Source organism: Diplotaxodon limnothrissa, linkage group LG1 (assembly GCF_057381915.1).
Source record: "Diplotaxodon limnothrissa isolate DT_005_m linkage group LG1, D_limnothrissa_male_GT1.1, whole genome shotgun sequence".
NCBI lineage: Eukaryota > Metazoa > Chordata > Actinopteri > Cichliformes > Cichlidae > Diplotaxodon > Diplotaxodon limnothrissa.
Window position 1 is genome coordinate 35,957,593 of NC_140596.1, and position 21,051 is coordinate 35,978,643.

General features: G+C 39.5%; 1 protein-coding gene across 1 annotated transcript; it reads right to left on the reverse strand.

Moving 5' to 3' along the window:
- Nucleotides 1-409: 409 nt before the first annotated feature.
- Nucleotides 410-4,805, reverse strand: LOC146640118 (photoreceptor-specific nuclear receptor-like). The gene is made up of 8 exons (XM_085357862.1): nucleotides 4,715-4,805; nucleotides 4,175-4,325; nucleotides 3,420-3,523; nucleotides 2,976-3,278; nucleotides 2,156-2,334; nucleotides 1,290-1,530; nucleotides 840-945; nucleotides 410-542 (listed from the first exon to the last, which is right to left on the reverse strand). Exons 1-8 carry the CDS (start codon nucleotides 4,803-4,805, stop codon nucleotides 410-412), a joined length of 1,308 nt encoding a protein of 435 aa, XP_085213988.1.
- Nucleotides 4,806-21,051: the final 16,246 nt, after the last annotated feature.

The following is a 21,051-nucleotide window of genomic DNA, read 5'->3' on the forward strand; positions in this document are numbered from 1 at the left end:
AGCAACAGGTATATTTTAGATTTTTTCTTCTTTGTTTTTACTTTTTCAAGGCGTAACAACATAAATACAACAGTCACATTAACATCAGCAGGGCCACACACACGTTACCAAACAAATTACACTATTACCAAACAAAGTATTTTTATTGAAACAAACAACAACAACAAAACTAGTATGACCATAACTTTAAATCAGAGACTCTTGATATAATACAAAGAAAACGCATTATGACAAAAACTGAACTGCATTTTCTTCTTTGTCAAATTAACTGATGTGGAGGTGACAAAAGAAGACAACAAACAACAGCATGCAGAATCTCTTGTATATATACAAAACAAATATCTGTCAGTCATCATCCCATCCAAAACAGGACATTACTGATGACTGCATGGGTTTCTCTGTGATTCTTTTAGTTTTTGAACATGTCACACAGCAATTTCTCCATGGGAGTGTTTCCAATGGTTCTGTGGAAGAACAGCAGCTCTATCCGCTCAGAATTCACAAAGCGCAGAGAGGGAAGGAGAAGAAGCAGCTTTCCGAACCTAAACACAAAGATCATAATAAAATTAAGGCCATGTCAAATAATTTAAAGCAAAAGCCTTTCACATTGTAGAATCAGTTACATAGGGAAATCAGTTTTTTATATAAAACCTCAAATTAAGGATGCTTGTCATGAAACAGAATGAAGGAATGAAGGTTACTTTCAAATCCAGAAATCAACTTTTAAACATAATAAAGAACAAAAATTCTGTGTTTTGTTATAAACACACTGGAGTTTTGTTTTGTGTTTTGTCATTTTGTTCCATTGAATTGGTGACCTTTATCAGGTAGGTTGTTACCTGGCTGGTTGGCTAGGGTAGTGTGACCGTATGTGTTGTCCCAGCATGACTTGCGACTGATCCTGCAGGTTCTCCACTTGTTCTGGATCTTTCAAACCTCGAGTCTCTGTGAAGCAGAAGAAATACTTTATGGAATCTTTGCTTTCTAGGGAAAACTGTTCCTGACAAAAATTGTATAACATTCCATGTAATAAAAAAAAAAAGACTCTATAATTTTGATGTACCATACTGATGGGCATCATAATTATAAAGTGATGATATGATTACTAAATGACATGTATGGTAATATAGTGATCTTAATTAAATAAAACACACTGAGGGAAATTTTAGCCTCTGCGTGGTGCTTATCTCTTGAAAACAATGACAGTGGACATAGCTACGTACTGTGATCATGTTAAAGGTAATCTGCCAGATTGTAGACAATCAACTGAATAGTGTTTTGTTCCTCACCTGGCTTGAAGAGCACAATGGCCTTCAGGCAGGCGAACTCGGTAGGATCAACAGCGAGGGCCTTGAAGCGGCTGAAGACCTCCTGTAGGAGGCGCAGGTCCAGGCTAGTGTAGCTGGTTTTTCCCTGCATGCCAGGGCAGAGGTCTGGCAAAGACAGCAGTGGGCAGCTGTCTAGTGGCAAAGACCACTGGATGGCGCAGAGGAGGAAGAGTTCACTCCATGCTTCCTCCAACAGGATGACCTGGTGAAGAAGAAAAACCAGAAACTGAATATGCACCCCTGTACTCAGCTTCACCTTCGACCCAAAGAAATCACAAAGAAAAACTATAGATGCTCATTCCTGACATTCCCTTTTATTGCAGAGCCAATCACATTGTAATGTTGTCAAACAGGAATGGGACCACTAATTCAGTGTTCACTTACTTATTTATAGTCAGACAGTATTTGTGGTACTATTAACTGTCATATTGTCATTTCATAATGCTGAATGTGCTTTGTGGTCATTGTGGCCATGTCATGAATGTCATGAACATGAAGTTACATCAACATATGTAATCCTGTAAGCACATAATGACATCGGTATTTGGAATTTACAGATAAAAATAAGAATTTCTGTCTTTTTCTGTCATTGTCGCATATAAAGATAAATCATGATTCAATATATTTTTAGATATAAAAGAGACATCTGCATTTTATATTTTTTATATCTGTAACTTTAATTTGTCTTTTATCATTATACTTTTTTTTCTAACAAGAATAGAGGTCAATTTTAACCTATTAAAAATAGTTCCAAAGCAAAGTGAAAAAGTTTATAGAGACTATCTTAAAAAACAAACAAACAAAAAAAACCCTCACTTTCAGCTTACCTGGTCTCTGAAGGGCAGGTTGGAGAAAACGGGCAGGTTCTTGGCCCATTTCACGGACATGAAGAGAAGCCTTGCTGAGGTCTCGTATACATTTTCAGAACCAGACGGGTACAAAGCCATGTGGTACTCTGAAGACGCCTGCTCTGGTTCATTGCTGGTCACATCTATGTTTTCATCAACTGAAACAGAAAAGATGAGCTCAGAATCAAGAGTGCAGAGGAAACAAAACCAACTTGTTGCATAGACAGATGAAACTAAACTTCAGGTAGTTGTGATGTGCTTCAGTTCAGGTTAGATTAGACTTTATTACTATGTAATAAAGTCATAAAATTTGAGCTCCAGCTGAAAGTCAGCAGATGCCCATATGGACAAAAAAAAGTCTCTCTAAGACTAAAGAACATGTCATCATAGTTTCACATGTTAGCATTTTGTACATGCTACTACTCACCTGATGTTTGCTAAATAGTAACTTTAAAATATTAAATTGAATTAGAAGAATATTTAAGCAGAGTTGCAAATTTGGTTAGCTAGTAAAGATTTTTGATCACTCCAGAATGGGATTGATCATCATGGTGATCTCATCATGCTCCGGTAAGTGGAGATGTAACCATGACAGATTTGAAATCAACCCCACCTTCTTCACTGCCCACCTGATAACACCATCTTATGCTCTGCTTTTTGTACTGAACCCCACTCATTTGCGTTTTACCCAAGAATATGTGTTTTCTAACCATCATTTCCCCTGCAAGTCCTAATGTGAAGGAGAAAGCTTCACCTTAAATTTACAGCAAAAACCTTTCATTTGACAACTGTTGCTCACCATCCTCAGGCTCCAACTTGGCACAGGTCTCAGCTGTCATGAGGCTTGCCATAAAGCGGTGGTTGTTCTGGGGACTGATGCAGCGCTGGGTTGCAACAGAGGAAGTGATGGACATGGAGGAGGTGATGTGGGGCCACGTGATGACAGACCCATTGGAGGATGATGAAGAAGATGAGGAAGAGGAGGAGGAAGAAGAGGAGGTGGGTTCCCGTGTGGTGGCCAGGTGCTCCTTCTCCGGGTCCACATCGATGGAGTCCAGGCGGACCTGAGCTGTGCTGCGGGGCTGCCGCTCGTTCTGAACCGCTGCAGGGGGGAGACAGAAAGGCACAACCTGTTATCTAAGGTGATAATACAAGAATGATTTTAACCGCTCACAGGTTCATGTTTGAGTTCCACTGGACACCAATCAGTTTAATGAAGCTCATGAATGCTAAAACGACTCACCGTCCTTATTCATGCCCGCCTGCAGGCACTTTTTCAGCCGACATGCCTGGCACTGGTTACGATGAGCCTTGTCCACTGGACACATGCCTGTACCGGCCTGGCACCTGTTAACCAACAGTCACGCATTTTAAAGGGAGAGTCGACTCAAAATGACAAAATAACATTCACTTATTTTCTTTTGGCTTACAGAATATTGAAAGCAGTAAGAACATATTAATTACTAAAGATCAGCTATTAGAATGTATATGGAAAATGTCCGAATTCTGAGTAAACCAGTGTGGCTAAGTCCTTAATTTTAACCTGCCATTCATCAAAAGAAAAATATCAAAAGTGAAAAGAAAAGTTTTGGGTTCTACTTTTAATCACAGATGGAATTAAAGGGGATTTTAATATATATTTATTAAAGCTATTTGTGTTTTACTTACTTTTACTTCTCTTAGTTACTTTCTGTCAATATTATTATTATTATTATTATTATTATTATTATTATTATTATATTTGAGTGCAAAAAGTGCATTTTTTTTCATTCACACTGACTTGTGCTGCTACAATTTTTTTTAAATCTGAAAGGCATTTACTTATACAGTAATAGGAAACACTTTAATTTACAATAATAGTTGGCAAAATATGGGGTTTGTAGAGGCTAAAACCAGAGTTTATATTCCTTTCACCTTGAATATTGACTATTTTAAATAGATGAGGAAACGTCACACGATGAAGCTGGAATAACTGTCTACAGCTGAGTTTCCTCTTGCCTGTAAATGAGTCTCCTCCTCACACTGCGCTTGAAGAAGCCGCTGCAGCCGTTGCAGGCGTAGATGCCGTAGTGTTTCCCGCTGCTGGTGTCTCCACACACTTTGCAGACCAGAGCTGGGCTCAGAGCTTTGCCCGGTGCAGGACTCTTGGCTGTGAGTCAAAAACAGTCACAGAGTAGGTCGGTTATTGCCACTCATTAGGGCTGGTATTGTTTCATACATGTGCCTGCCATCTGTACAGTCAGCTCTGTCTGCTGGTAGCAGGACAGTCTGTCTAAACACTCACAAAAATTGAATAAAATCCTTAACTATAATTTAAAAAAAGCATTGCTTGCTCATAATTATGTGTTTTTATGAGTTTTTAATGTTTTTGTGTTGGATTTCATTCATAACCCGATGCATGTTGAGTAAAGAATTTCAGGTGTTTCAAACTTTCATATTGTTTAAGTGCTAACTTTTCCTCCCTGTTACCGAGCCAAGTCAGTGTTACACTCTTCAGACTCCATTGGCAACTTGTTGTCGTTGGTGTGGAGCTCTTACCTCCCCTGCTGTCATCAGTCCCACCGCTGCCAGATGACTCTGTGGGGGAAGAGGATGGCATCATGGGTATCTTTGTAAGGTGATCCTCCATTATTTTTCTCTCAAAATATCTCCTCTAGTGATTGACGAAGGCAGATAAGAAAAAGTTTTGGTCCTCTTCTGCTCAGTTGCTTCAAATAAAAATACGTAGGGCCGCAGGGCCTCCGGTGGTCCCCGGTGGACAGATGGCAGGGTGAGCCCGTGCTGTGTGTTGCAACCTCTGCTGTGGTTGTTCAGATGAGCTGGGGTCCTGTCATGAGCTCCAGCTGACACTTGTTGCACGTGAACAGGTTGTGTGTGGGTGTGTGTTCCCTCCGATGTCTGTCACTGTCTGTGGGCTCTCCTCAGCAGCAGGTCCTCAAAAGGGAACCCGGGGGGTGGTGGAGGGGGTAGGATTAGCCCCAAGCGCTGTGTAAGCAGCATGCTTATTTGTCATCCTCTTAATCTTTACTGTTCATCTACTGATCAATCAGTCACATTGCCAGCACAATGGTGCTGCTCAGACATGGATCGTCATGAAGTCTGCAAACAAACAAACAAACAAACAAACAAACAAACAAGCAAACAAACAAAAAAGAATCAGCAATGACAACAAAATCTCCAGCTCTGTGCTAGAAGTCTTGTAACTGTAGACCAGTCCCCATCCAGGCACTCCTCCTTGTGTCTCCTCTGTCTACATCAGTCAACACTCCTCTTCAGTATCTGCATTTAAACGGACAATTACATGAGGCACACATTATTATATTTACCAGCATCTTCAATTTGTATTTCCCCTCCTTTTCTTTTCTTTTCTTTTCTTTTTTTTTTTTGCCTCCTGAATTCCAGACCCATTTCCCCTTGCTGTATATTTGATCTGTGTGATTGCCTCCTATTCATAAAGACTCCCAGTGTTTGCAGAGGAGCTGCCTATTAACTCCCATTTCTACCCCTTTTTTTTGTCAAACTGGAGATCATCCACTTCCTCAGGTTGCCAGGAGAGAAAGGTCACAGAGAGAATGATGGAGTTTTGGGGGGGCTGATGTGATGGTCAGCACTAATTTGGCTCATTCATGAGGTTTTCCCATTTATTATTGAGAAGCTAGAATTATCATACATGTGGCATTTACATAAGCGGCAGTTTATTAGCCGGAGCAGGTATGAGATTGGATCTGGTGAGGAGGTGAGGAGAAGCGTGCAAAACTGAGGTAGGAAATATGAAACAAGCAACTTTCTTGTCATATTTAAATAAGACTGGGTTCTTGTTTTACCAAAATACCAGTAAGTTTATGGCTAAGAGAAAAGCTTTCTACATTATTTTATGATTAAGGTGCGAAAGGACTCAAAACCAAGAAAAGCAAACTATAAAATATTCTTTGCTAACATGATTTTTACATCAAACTAGAGATAAGAGATGGAAGGTTGCTGGAAAGTTTCAAATGTAAAATTCAGAACAGGTGTCAAACAATACTTCTATCTGTTAGTGCCATCATCATCGTCATCCCTTGACGCTTCAATGCCCTCGTGCCTCCCCGCTCATTTTCATCATTTGTCTCTTTGAACAGTTGAGCGGTTCAAGTGAAAGATGCAAATCTGGAGGGGACACAAGCTGCTGGGTCTCTGACATCTGCGCAGTGGCATCTGTACTCATTCACTGTTTGTTTGCTTTTTGTTCTGCGCTTGTAACGTGTGTGAATAACTGCGCTAACGACTGCTCTTAGATTGGACGTATGAACGCTTTAATTAATTTTGTTTTACACCATCTGACATAATCGCTTTAGAAAACAGCATCCTGCATATGCCAGCAAAATTCACAGTGTTCATTCGTGGTCTGTTTTGGCAGAATGATAAATCTAAGTCCAATGTTTGTTTGCATTTCAGCTCTGGTGTCTTAAGCTCCAATATATTACACACTCTTAACTAGCTAATAGCCAACTGTCTGCTTTTTATTACAGAGAAAATCACGTATGGTGTGTTTTTTGAGCTCTCTGACAAAAGGCTTCTTACTGGGACTGAGCTGAATAGAAAATAACTGCTAAAATAGACACACAGAAACACTCTGGAGATCTATGGATTCGCTTTCTGAGGACTTAAACAGGGTCATGGATGACACTAAGGATCCTTTTCTTGAGTTTGTTTCTGTAAGTTTGTGAAATTTAACAACCTAACAATGCATTTAAATTTTTCAATAAACAAGTTAACACATATTTCAGATGAATTAATAAATATGCATTCAGTGGGGTGTGTTGAAGAATTTTACACATGACCTCTGTATTTCTGAAAACTTGCCATTAGCTATATTTTATTTAACTAAAAACAAGCTATGAAAACAATTTTTAAATAAATGTTATCACAAAGCACACTGTAAAATGTAATATTGTGTTTAATTCAAAATATGAAATAGGCTGAACTCATTTTTTATCAATTTGTTATTAGAACTCGATTTAAATAAGTTACCAGTACTTTATATGCAAAATGCTGATAAACTCAATTTATTTGAGTTGTCTTAACTTAGAAAAACTAAGTAAGCTGGAAGTTTTGCTTCTCAGGGCGGAAGGATGAAAGATGTGTTTTGAAAATGCCACGTGACTACCGTCCTCCTCCCTCTCGGATCAGTCCGCATGTTCATGGCGCCAGCATTTGTTATGGAATATGTTGAGCAAACTAGTGATGTGCGGATCGATCCTACATGTGGCAAAAAAAGTGAGGTGTTGTGGCCATAATTGCCAACCTTGAGACCTCAGAATTAGGGAGACATTCAAAAGGGCTGTTTGGGGGGGGGATAAATACATTTTACAGTGTTTATTTATCGGATAAAATACGCGAAATGTCACCGTTATTATTGGCTGGCCTGGAACCAGCCTCTGAATTTGGACACCCCCGTGTCCAAATTCAGAGGCTGGTTCCACCTGAGGACCCGGCCCGACCGCGGTCTAAAGAAAGCCGGGTAGTACATCACGAGCTCCCTCGGTGGAGTGAGACTCTGCCGTCTGCTCCTTGCTATCTAAAATATAACCGGGCGCTGGCGTAAACTCTCTACCGTCTCACACTTTGTTTAATTAGTTTTCTGTTTGACGTTTATTCAGCTGTGTGAAAACCCCGGAGGAACCCTCCCGAGGGATTAATAAAGTTACATTTAATTTAATCTAATCTAATAACTTTAATCTCAGCCAAACCAATTTACTCAAGAACAAATAAAACACTGAAAAAGCCTAACAATAACATTTTTAAGTTAGCAAAGTGACTTATATATCATGTTTAACGCGAGCAGTGAAAGACCGCGGGGGTTTGAAAACGATGTGTCGGTCGGCTCAGATGTTTGAAGTTTACACAGCTACATTCTCACCTGAAAATATGTTAAAAGTTCTTTTGCGACCCAGAAAGACAAATAAGAGTAATATTAAAACTAAGTAGCTGCCGTCATTGTTGGAAACTGGAATTGGCTGGGCCGCGCTATGAATTCTGCGATATGGTTTTTCAATTTTGTTGTCCGGGTGGAAAATTGGGAGAAATCCTGCCATGCGATTACATTTGTTCCTGACCACCGAGAACACTCACGTTAACTTTTATCGAGTGGAAAAAAAGTTAGCTTGTTTATATTATGCTAACATAGCTGTGTCGCTAGCGGTCACGTAGCACATCATTATATACCAGCTAGCCCAACTTCAGTAACCCTACAAACGTCACTGCTGTTTAGTTTTCTGTCTTCATTTATGCTGGAAGTGATAACAGAGCTGTACGTTTTAATTTGTTTCCAAAACCCCGCAGTCAGGACATGCTATATTGTATTTAGATAGAAGCTAGCGAGCTAACTCCCTGCTAACTTCTAATTACGTTAAATGTCATAAATTCCGTTTTCATGGATGCCTGGATGTTAAACTCAATTGTTACACCTGGTAGAGCAGAACGCTGATCATTTTATTAAAGATGAAAGACTTTAGACAGACAACTCTCAGTAATGCCATAGTGATCGTTTGATATATGGACCTGCAGCGGAGTTTAGACCCAGACACGGCTAGTGACGTCAGACTGAACAATCGGATACTTGTGGAGCCGCAAGTTTGCCTCTCTTTCGTCCACTTTTGTCTTTACGCAACGTTACTCGGCCTCGCCCCTCCTCCCCCATCGCTTCACCTGCAGGAAGCGACAAGATGGACACGGCAAATCTCCGTTAACGAGTTACTGCACATCGCCGTGCGTGGGGCTGGACGCCGTCAACGTGTTAGCTAGCTAACCACGCTAACGAGCTAACCACACTAACGCCATGCAGCCCAGAGGCGCTGCACAGCCTAAAATCCTTGCATTTTCTCAAAAGTTGACAGCGCGCCTTATGTATGAATTCTGTTTGTGCTTGATGGCCGCGAACCGATTTTATGTGGTACACAGCGCTCAGCAATCAAAAGTCAAAAATGTTTTAGTACAACTTTGGTAAGCTATGGTGCTGCACCGCTTGATGGATTGTCAGAGCATTACGGCTACCGAGGAGCCTTTGCGGAGTGATACGTACTGTGCTTCAACGTAATATTACCCTACTGTGTATAAGGACTATAAATGGCACCTGTTAAGAGACGTGGTTACAAGAGGATTTCAAACTCCAGGCTGTCAGTCACACAGTAGAAGTTGGGAACAGAGCAGCTGTGAAATCTGTCTTTGTTACTATGCTCAGCGTCTTTTAGTTTACATTTTGACTGCACAATTGTGAGCTTTTTGTTATGCACAAAAACAACATTGTTTTCTTTTATTTATGGAGCATTATTATTTAATAAATGCTCATAATTTATTTTTGAGTAAATCTTATGTACATCTATGCTCTATGTTAATAAAAGTGCCTGTGTGACATCTGGGACACAGCTTTGACTAAGAACTCTCTTTTTGTTCTTACTTTATGGCTTTTAAAAAAAATATCGAGATATATATCTTATATCGCCGTCCAGGTAAAAAATATCGAGATATGAATTTTGGGTCATATCGCCCAGCCCTATGATGAACTCTGCATTATTAAGTGATAAGAACAAATAATCTGATGTTCTGTAATCATTATGACACTATAATTTGAGATACAATAAATAAAATAAGTTTTTGTACAAAGTATCGGTGTCGGATCAGTATCGTCGATACCACCCTGAATAGTACTTGGTATCGGATCGGAAAGGAAATCAGTGGTATCGCACATCACTAGAGCAAACCTGGAAAAGCGTCAGCTCAAGAGATTATTGTCATTGCTGTGGATCTTTACCTGATACACTGACTTGGTGAGTAAATGTTTACTCTTATTCAAACTGATTTTGTGGCTTCTCTTAGTTTAGCACCAGGTTTACAATCTTGCTAGCTAGTTAGTGTTAGCCTAGCGTTGCTGCTGCCGCTGGGCTCATGTTACTTAAAAATTAACACCACAGCCTTAAAAACCTTACATAAAACTATGTCAGTGAAATTTTCTGTTGATTGTTTGAAATAAAAAAGTGAGTTAAGAGCCCAGACAAAATTCTTCGGGAGGTGCAGCCTTTAGGGGTGGGGTGTGGGGGGTATTTTCAATCCATAGCCCTAACTAACTAACTAACTAACTAACTAATTATATATATCATGTTTAACCTGAGTAGCAAAAGACCGCAGGGGGTTTGAAAACAATAAGCCAGGAGTTAGTTGTGCTCGCAGACTGTTATCAAGCCTTGACCTCCCGGTCAGCTATCGCGCTGGTGGATAACAGAGCTCTCCGAAAACGTGGAAGTACTTTTGCAAATATGTGATATTTTGATAAATTAAGTAGATATTTGAGCATTACACAGCTACATTCTCGGCTAAAAATATCTTAAAAGGTTATATTGTGACCCAGAAAGGGTAGTCTGGGGAAAAGGAGGATCGCATTTGTCGGAGCCTGTGCATACTTGTAAGCGTGGCAATGGCGGAGGAGCGTGGCTAAAAAACGTATTACTTTTTCTGGGTCACAAAATAAACTTTTAAGATATTTTCAGGCTCGAATGTAGCTGTGTAAAGTTCAAATATCTTCTCGAGTTATCAAGACATCACATATTTGCAAAAATGCGCCGAAGTTTTCAGAGACGTCCATTTTTTTCATGCTTTGTGGCAGCTTTTGAACATCTGTGACATCTATTAATGTCAAATCTAGCCTTTATTTAACAACATAAGCAAACTCTATGTAACAATGATTGCACAGCCATTAAGGATCAAATCAGTTTCTGAAAAATGTTCTGTTTTTTTTCTCCCTCTGCTTGCTTCTTACTGTCTTTGAGGCTCGGGACCAGCACTCCTGTTGTTGGACAGAAAGACATCAACTCAGTGGTAAGTATTTTGGTTTTCCAATATATTAGCAACTGTCAGTGACATTTATATTAATCAGGCTGAACTTTCATCATACTTTAGATCAGCCTGTTTTACTTATTGGTTTTTTTTTTGTGCTTTGGTTTGAGGAAGTTGTTTCTTTACTGATCTTTTCCTGTCTTCTGTTATTAGACTTGAGATATGACTGCACTATGCTGTTGCTGGTGACTCCAGTTAATTCTACAAGACATGCTGTGTAAGTAAACAAACAACAACAGTCTGCATTTCTTGAAAGATCACATCCCCCAAACTTAGTTTAGAGGGTCTACACTGTATATAGTGAAGTCTGCAAGTTTTCTAACAACAAAATTTGTTTTGTGCCCAAATCATTTTGCACATCATTAGAATGAAAGTTATTGGCCATGTTTGCATAGCCCTTTTTAAAATGATGCTTTCATGACATTATTGTATGTTGGGTGGTGGTCACGGCTATCCAGACTGACAATTGGGACATTGTCACCTCTTTGATTGGGAGGAAGCTTGAGATTGTCTAAATTGGAGTCTGTTCTATACCAAATGCAGAAAAAAATGTTTTAAGAAAGCAATTAAGTTCATGTTCCAAAAAATATGATTGTTTGCTTGCAGGACACCAGGAGAGATGAGTCCTCGGTCACAGATGGTGTGGTCAGTGAAGATGGTCGCCTGCCGGTTCAAGCTCATTGCATCTCCAACCCACATCCACTGCCACTGTATTTAAGGGAAGTTAAAGACTTTCTTCTGCACCTACATTTGGATCACCTCGATCCATGATAGTCATTCAGGCAGTAATGCCTGGACTGGAAACAAGCCATCCTTAAAACATTACAACATTCCAGCTCCTGTGTTGGAATGAAAAACAAATGTGTTGTTTAAATCAGAGATTGCACTTGTGACAGAACAATAAATATTTTATTTTGATTATATAAGTAAGTACAAAACAAACTTGTGGTAGACCTAAACTTATTATTCAGAATAATTACATCTGAGACTTAAGATTATAACATTATAACAGTGATGGCAATATTAATTGTTTGTTGTTCAGCAGAACAGTGTCCAGTATGTTGGCTGTTATACTTTGTTGTGTTTGAAAATAAAAGTTGGGCTGATTTTAACATCATTACAAAAAGTGTTGTTAATTATTTTTAATCATATTCAGGTTACCACAAATTGTTTTTTCATTTAGTTGAACTTGAAATGTTTGTCAGTAAGTAAACAATTAGTATTGTACAGTCAGAAATATCAAGTTATTCTTAATACTGCAGACTTGCAATGTATAAGTTGTCCTAACATTCATCTTAAGTAAGCTTTACTTAGTTTTTTTGAGGCAACGAGTTTCCTTAATTTTTTTTGAGTTCTGGGAACTAACAAGGCTGTACAGTGTACTCAAAATGAGTAAGTTGCCCTAACTTGGTCATCTTAAGTAAACTTGATCCAATTTTCTCGAGTTCTGGGAACAAATGAGCTTGTACAGTGTACTCAAAATAAATAAGTTGTCCTAATTTAGTCATTTTTAGCTAAGCTTTACTCAATTTTTTTGAGGCAACGAGTTTCCTCAATTTTTTGGAGTTCTGGGAACTAATTAGATTTTACAGTGCACCTTACAAAATTTGCAACCTTACAATTCATTTACATCTCCCTAAATGAAAGGTAAGTATAAAATGGGCTGTTCTTCTATAGTGTTCTCTGCTCAAAGTCTGAACATGAATACAAGTCCAATCTTCACAATCATTCAAGTACTCTTTCAGGTGCTCCACTGTGTTGATTAGCCAGTCTGACACTTTCTTGGTTAGCAGTAAATTTAATGAGATTCTTTAGTAAAACTTACACTGTGAGAGCAGTGAGAGTGAACTGTTGTGGGCTGAATAGCTAAATAATAACTCATTACAACGCTCAGCAAAAGTGATCGGATCAGTATCCTCACACTGTTTCTGTGTATTCATTGGATAAATGATTCTTTCATAAATTGTTGGTTGTATCTGTTTATTTTACGCTGTAAAAACTGTTTCACGTCTGTTAAACTCTGAGTAGAAAATTTGCTTAGAAAGCCAAATAAATGCTGATGTCAGCGGGTTTCAGCACTACAATAACAAGGCCTAACCATAATTGGAAAAACAAAGTGCCAAGCAGTTAAGTAGATTAGAGTTTGACCACATTTTGTCTGCCTGAGCACTGGCCACAATCACGAGAAGACTGGGGGTGCAGGGGGGGCACAATTAGCTCAAAAGATTAAAAGAGCAGTGAAGACACACTTCTTGAGGGCATCTTTAGCCATATGGTGGCTACTCTCTTCATCCTTAGCCAACACACTGTTGACCTTTGTAAGATTTACCATTTAATTAGTCTTCTGATGTCAGTGATCTGCTGCTTTTCCGCGTGGATTCCCCCAATTACACACTGATTAGTTATGTTGAGACGGACTCTGTAAATGTTAACAGCATCCACATCTGCCTGCCTTCATGCACAATAATGAAATGCCTGGAAACCTAAGTTTGAATTTTATGTCTGCTCTCTTCTTTCTATCCTGATCTTTTTGGTAAATTGGGGAAATGCTATGATGAATCAGTTACTGTGTTCCTTCCTCTTCAGCGAATTCTTAATTATTTAATGGTGTATTTAATTAATTCATTATGGCAGTCCTGGCGTTCCATAGTAGAAGGATGTACACATTGTATGTACAATAATGCACTAAGCAGCATATATATTTTCTTGCACTTGAATATATCAATACATTTGAATTAAGATGTTTTTATCAGACATTTTAGGCTGGTCAGTTTATTGGTCCTGTTTCAAATAAACCAATATTCACTATGTTATAAAATGGGCATATCTTTTGACTTTATAGCTAAATTAACCCTGTAACCAAAGTTTGCTCTAATTTGACTGGCCAAAAACATCCAGTACCAAAAATCTTCTCCCTGCATGCATATTCTACATATTCATATACATTTTAGGCAGGTGTGAAAAAATGCTGTAAACAAAGAATGCTTTCAGAAATATAAATGATTGTTTATTGGCCCTAGATGTATTCTGCAGCAGGACAATGACCCCAAACATACAGCCAATGTCATTAACAACTATCTTTAGCGTAAAGAAGAACAAGAAGTACTGGAAGTGAGCCCTGATCTCAACATCATCGTGTCTGTCCGGGATTACATGAAGAGACAGAAGGATGTGAGGAAGCCTACATCCACAGAAGATCTGTGATTGGTTCTTGTTTGAAACAATCTACCAGTGGAGTTCCTTCAAAAACTGTGTGCAAGTGTACCTAAGAACTGATGCTGTTTTGAAGGCAAAGGGTGGACACACCAAATATTGATTTGATTAAGACTTTGCTTTTGTTCATTCACTGCATTTTGTTGATTGATGAAAATAAGTGATTAACACTTCCATTTTTGAAAGCATTCTTTGTTTACAGCATTTTTCTCACCTGCCTAAAACGTTTGCACAGTACTGTATGTGTATTTATAGGCAATATAATATCCATCGCTTATTACCATTTCATTGGAAAATTTTAGGAAGTTAAAAAGCTTGAAAAGCAGCAATTTCACCAGTAGGTGCTCAAATGACCGCCTCATATGTGACTTGCTTCAGATTCATAAATAATGCAGCTTTAATCTACACAGAACGTGCTGGTGGTTCCTTTAAATAGCTTATGAGCTTGGAAGTATGTAAGTGGCTGCATTATTGCTTTATTATTTATTGAAACTCCGGTATAGAAGGTTGGGATTGGTATAATTACCAAAATGGATTAAGAACGCTGGAGTTAAAAATTTTGAGATATTTGGGTTTATAAAATGGCTGTGGTACTTTTTTGTTGCAGATCTTATCAAGCACTACTTCACCTTCATTTCACAACCAGTAATTAGCCTTTACTTTGCCTATCGGTATTGTTACTTGGCTGACTGTAATCACTGCGCACGGCATATGAAAAAAAACAAAACAGATTTATTATATGTCGCACAAGCCACTTGGATTTTTACTTGAGTCTACATAATACTTCTGTTGTAGAAATTTGTAATTACAGTTCTCTGCTATTTTATTCAGGATTTTGTGGAAGAGATGAGAACATGTTAACATCGGGTAAGGTCATCCAGTAAAAATTATAATTGTTTGTCATAACTGCTCCTACATCTACCCTCCAGGTAAGAAAACAATCAGCTCAAAGCAGGCAGATTGTCATGCTCTTAGTAGGCCTCAGCATGCCTAACTTGGTTTAGTCCAAAGGTCAATTGTAGGAATATTTGCTGCCATTCTCTACTTTTCCACTTATTTCAAGATCATTCTGAAAACTACGAGACATGGTTCAAACCCATGTTTGAAAAGCACATAAGCATACAAATGCAAAACTACAAGCACTATTACAGTTTTTCTCCATTGGTTTGGCTCATTTCTTGAAACAGAAATTACATTCTCAAAACTCTAAGATCATTTGGCAAAACACTCTTACAGTTTAGCACAACACTATAGCTCACCTGCAAAAGCTCATATCTCTTCCAAAACTGTTCACTCAGGCTTCAATCTAAATCCCTTTCTCATTTAAACAGTCAGTGTCTCCAAAATGGCAAAGATCCTTCTCAATAGTTTTGGCTCATTTCTCGACACAGATCAGACATTCTCATCATTCTTGGTGCTTTTGTCAAAATAAACCTGGATGGTTGATCACAACAACATGGTCCACCTGCAAAAGCTCATATCTCTCCTAAAACAGTTCACTCATGTGTCAAAACTACATTTCTTTCTAATCTGAATAGTCAGTGCCCCCAAAATGCATCGTCCCTTTGGCATTGTGTGAGTACTGCCATACAAAATGTTTAGATGTTTTGTCACTATGGCAGAGGACCAACAATATACAACAGAAAAGAGTAGCCTCCAAGGTTTGACATCACAGATTGCACTCTCACTACCAAGGAAATTATAACCATTTTTTATTCACAGGCAAAGAAAGTTTCATACATATGTAAAAAGAAAATGTACATTACAGTAGTAAATTGTATGAACACAAAATCAAAAAACAAGGACTTATTCAGTGGTCGCTGTACTCATTCTCCTGCTCTTGTCCACTGTCTTCACCCTCCTGATTATTTACACGCTGTTGTCCGTCTGGCCACAGATTCTCGTCCACATCACAGCGGATACTTTCTCTTGCGATGCAACGAGGAAAAAAAACGGCGTGCATGCCGCAACCATCCCCTGCATTGATCTCCTGTAATGTCGTCACACGCTGTGGCCATAGCATGGAGCAGGGACGGCTGATCCTGAGCATGATGCTCATACACTCTCCACCTCCAAGCAGAGAAAAACTCCTCTGTCGGATTGAGGAAAGAAGAGTAAAGTGGTAGGAACCCCATGACCATCATGGGATGCGTTGCAAACCAGCCCCTATGGTGGAAATTGACATTGTCCCACACAATTACATAAATGGGTAGGTGAGGCCCTATGAGACCTCTCTCATTTTCAGGGATAAAATTGGTATATAGGCGATCCAAGAAGATGAGGAGCTTGTGTGTGTTGTATGGGCCAAGACTGGGGATGTGAGTGGCCACACCATTCTCAGAAATGGCAGCACACATAGTTATATTGCCCCCTCGCTGACCTGGGACATCCACTGTGGCCCGGTGGCCAATAATATTACGGCCACGTTTTCGGCCCTTGGCCAGGTTGAAGCCTGCTTCATCCACGAACACCAGGATGTAAGGGGTCTCATGTCCTTCCAATGACATTATTCTCTAAAATAGAGTAAAGAACATAAAATCAGTCATACAGAAGAGTCATATACTACAGTTAGACAATTACATGCTCTCCCCCACAGGTTCAATATACTACAGGCTACTACTCCAGTGGTTCTAAACTAGTGATAGGCCTATGAGGAAGTACTGCAGGGGTATTTGATAGAAAGGGGAGTGGGAAATACTGATGACTTACTGAGATGTTACAGTAAAACCTACAGTATTAGATAGATTTGATTGGGGGACAACAAAATAAGGATTGTAATGAGAATTGTATCATACAGTAAACTGCAGTTTTCTGTTGAAATTGTTGAAGTCAGATGAAGCAAATACTGATTCTGAAATCAGGTAAAGGAGGTATTGAAACCAAATAAGTGAACTACTGCTTACTGTGATTACAGGTACAGTATGTACCTGTAATGTAACTGACCAGTATGTAACTGACTTACATTTACATACTGGTAGCGCAGCTCCTTTACTCTGTCAGAGTTCCTCTCAAATGGTACCCTGTAGATTTGTTTCATTGTCATCTGATGCTTCTTCAAAACCCAGTCTATTGTGGAGATGCTTATTGTGTTTATGTTCTGGAATATATGATTGTCCTGAAGGATGGCATCACGGATATGCCTCAATGTGATGGCATCATTTGCCATCACCATGTTACAAATCTCTCTTTCCTGTTGTTCAATGAGAAGTTTTCCTCTGCCACCCACGCGAGGTTGTCGTCCAATCCTACACAAAGAACAGAATACAGTAAGTTATCAGTGTAATTGTATTATTGTTTTACTCACAGTAACTTCACCACAATCCTAATGCAACATTGCACAGTGACTGGAATACTACTCTAAACTGTATAAATTATGTAATTCCATAGTTTACAGTAATTTGTTCAATATATTTCTTGTCATATTTAGTATCAAAACATTCCACTAGTCCTCTCCACCTGCTAGTATAGACCTACTACTGTAGGCAGATGCACACAAAATCTCTACAGTAAGTTATACATTTTTTGCCTCACGCATAGTGCCCTGTCCTATACAACATATAATTCCATCATAGATTAAATAGAGTACATACCTGTTTTCCCTGAGAAAGGTTTGGATGATGGAGGACACTGTAGAGCGAGGCACATTAGGCTGCACTCGACGACCTGCCTCTGCCATTGTGAGGCCATGGTTTATGACATGGTCTATAATTGTGGCCCGAATTTCATTCGGGACAGCACAGTGTCTTCGCGCACCTCGGCCTCTTCCCCCTATTCCTCCACCACACATTCTCAGTCCTCCTCTTCTTCTTCTTCTTCCTCCTCTTCCTTGAGGAAGAACTTCCCCTTGTCAGTTTGCTTGGCCTTGTCTATCCATGTTCAGAGATCGGACTGGCTCTGGTCAAGCTCTATATATTAGGGGTGCAACGATATTCGTATCGATATTGAACCGTTCGATACAGTGCTTTCGGTTCGGTACGCATATGTATCGAACAATACAACATTTGTAATTTATTTTATCAATTTTCCTTCTGACGATGCTGTCTGTGTTGAGCGCTCAGTGAATCTGTGTTCGACTACTCCGCCTAGGCTGCACTGTCCAGCGCAGATCCACTGAGCGCTCAACACAGACAGCATAGTCAGAAGGAAGAGCGCAGGGCACCTCCCCCACCCTCATTCAGTTCTGGCGTTTGGAATTATTTTGGTTTTCATGTGACGTATGACCCTGAAGGTAAGCGAGTCATGGACTAAAGTAAAACAGTATGTTGGATGTGCCATGCAATGCTCAATTACATTGGTGTGAACTAGTGTGCTAGCGCAGTTAGCTCGTTAACGTGTTGGCCGTCTAGCCCCATGCACGGAGCGATCGGCGGTAGCTCGTTAACGGAGATTTGCCGTGTTGTGGCGTTAAGGTCATTTCAACGAGATTAACCTGAAAGCACTAGTGGGAACACGACGAATATGACTGCACATTTACGCCGACATCATCCTAGTGCAAAGACAAGTGGAAGCAGACAAAAAAAAGCAAGCATGCTACTAACTTTAGCCGAGTCATTTAGACAGCTGTTAGCACATGATTCTCCTTATGCTGCTGAGAATATAGCCCAGAAGAAGCGGATAGTATAGCTTTTATTTTGGAAAGAGCCATTTCTCTGTAATAAACTCTCTTTTCCAAAGATGAGTGATTCCTCAATCAGATACAGGGCTCGCAATATCGCTAGCCCGACGTCCCGGAGCTAGCGATTTTTTCAGTCGGGCTACCAAAATCTATCTCTTCCCTGCCCGTCGGGCTATTGTAGGAAAAATATATGTCAATGCTTTTGCATTCTTTCAGAAATGTAGCTGGGTAATTATGTCATTGGCATCGGTGAGCCACTGTCAATATGTGACATATTGAAGTCGCGTTTGAATTTGCCCTTGTTTTTTTGCTTTCACTTTGCAATCGTGCGAACTGTGTATAGAGAGCGACAGCTGTTAGAGTTTGTATTGTTGATTGTCATTTATGCTTAGAAATATTTAACCATAGATGCTTAGAGGTGTATAATCAATTGTGTAGTGATAAGTTGTGTGATCTTTAACAGGCTACAGAGGCTTGGTGTGTATCCCACACTAGAATGCACACCTATATCCTGGGAGCATGGGAAAGTTCGTACCTTGTCTTAATTGTTTTATGGTAGGATTAACGTAGCTACGTCTGTTCTAGTCTAAGTGCTTTTCTGTTTAGATGAACTGCTGGACTTCCTCACCGGGGGGGGGGTCTAGTCTACCCTCTTCCTGACCAAGGATGTTTGACCCTTTGATCAGCAACACACACACACACACACACACACACACACACACACACACACACACACACACAGGCAAGGTACTCTTTGTTTGTATGTAGACGTCGTATGTTAATGAACCTATGCATATTCATGTAACCTCAATAAAAGGACAGTGGTACGGGAGGACGGACGAGAGCGACTGGGGTCAAGCGAAGGGACGGCGCTCTGTCCGGTCTCTCCCGTGCACGAGTAACATGAAGAACTTTGCCTATTTGTGTCTTGCTTAGCAGTGTAATTATATTGTCTTCAACGTTCCAGCGGATGGGTTCAAGCTACAAACCTATCAACAGCACTGATCTGTGAGTGATGATAATTTGTGCACCAATTCCTCTGACATCGTCTTATTAATCGTTAGCTTACTATGCAAACATGACAAGTGAAATCTCCCGCAGCAAGCTTAAACATGTGAGAGGTTGATCGCGCAGAGAATCGCTGAGCTTATGTGAGTGAGTATGTAAAAGCATTTCAGTTCTGCTGAGCCAAATAAGACAGGTCAGGGTGAAGAAGTGACAGCCAAAGAAAAGCTTACCACAAAACGAAGAAGTTATGACAAATCAGACTATAAGGCAAAAAGAAAGTGCAGCTTTATGGTTTCATGGACAAAAGAATTTCTGTGGCTGCAATATGACGAGCTAAATAACCAGGGCTGCACATAAGTGGTCCGCAGGTGCGCATTCGCTGTCAAAATAAAAAACACGCACAAGGGTTAGGGTTAAATTTAAAAACTGTACTTTTGAGTTAAAATATATATTTATAATTTTAATAAATGACAAATTAAAAATGCATGAACATTTTTTTGTATCGAAAAAATATCGAACCGTGACACCAAAGTATCGAACCGAACCGAACCGTGAATTTTGTGTATCGTTGCACCCCTACTATATATCTGTGTTTGGCAGCACACAATCATGGAAAACACCTGTGTGTGACACTCCCCCTTCGTTAGTCTAGTTTCACCTGACTGTCAATGACTGTCATCAATTTATCAAATATTCATGGTATTATGTTCTTGACCAATTTTGACAATTGAACAAACAGTTGTGCATGCGAGTACTTATACAATGAAATCATGCTGACATTTTTTGGAGGGAATGATAATTAGACTGAGAATCAACTAATCAGTTTAGATCTACGAGATCTATTCATTTGGAAAATGTGCTAAATGTGGGCTAACTGTATAACTGTAGGCTACCTGTACTTAATCATTTGCAAAGATGCACTGAGACAATTGAGACATGTACTAAGGCATTTGCCATTTGATAAAATGAATGAGAAATGCCATTCTGTTGTGAACATTTACCAAGAGGTTTGGAGGTTTGTCCATGTTATTTTGAGAATGTAATTTCTGTTTCAAGAAATGAGCCAAACCAATCAAGAAAAACTGTAACTGCTGAAAAACAAATCACGTGTTCCTTTGTCAGCATTTTATCACCAAATTAAACTACTAATAGGGTTTACCCATTTATTAAT

What these genes read in the sequence shown, in the direction of transcription:
- LOC146640118 (XM_085357862.1), bottom strand. Translation starts at nt 4,805, where the DNA reads ATGGAGGATCACCTTACAAAGATACCCATGATGCCATCCTCTTCCCCC. An exon ending in ACCTGCCCTTCAGAGACCAG is followed by an intron (nt 1,531 to 2,155) that starts GTAAGCTGAAAG and finishes CTTCTTCACCAG; the next exon opens with GTCATCCTGTTGGAGGAAGC. An exon ending in TACCCTAGCCAACCAGCCAG is followed by an intron (nt 543 to 839) that starts GTAACAACCTAC and finishes CTTTGTGTTTAG; the next exon opens with GTTCGGAAAGCTGCTTCTTC.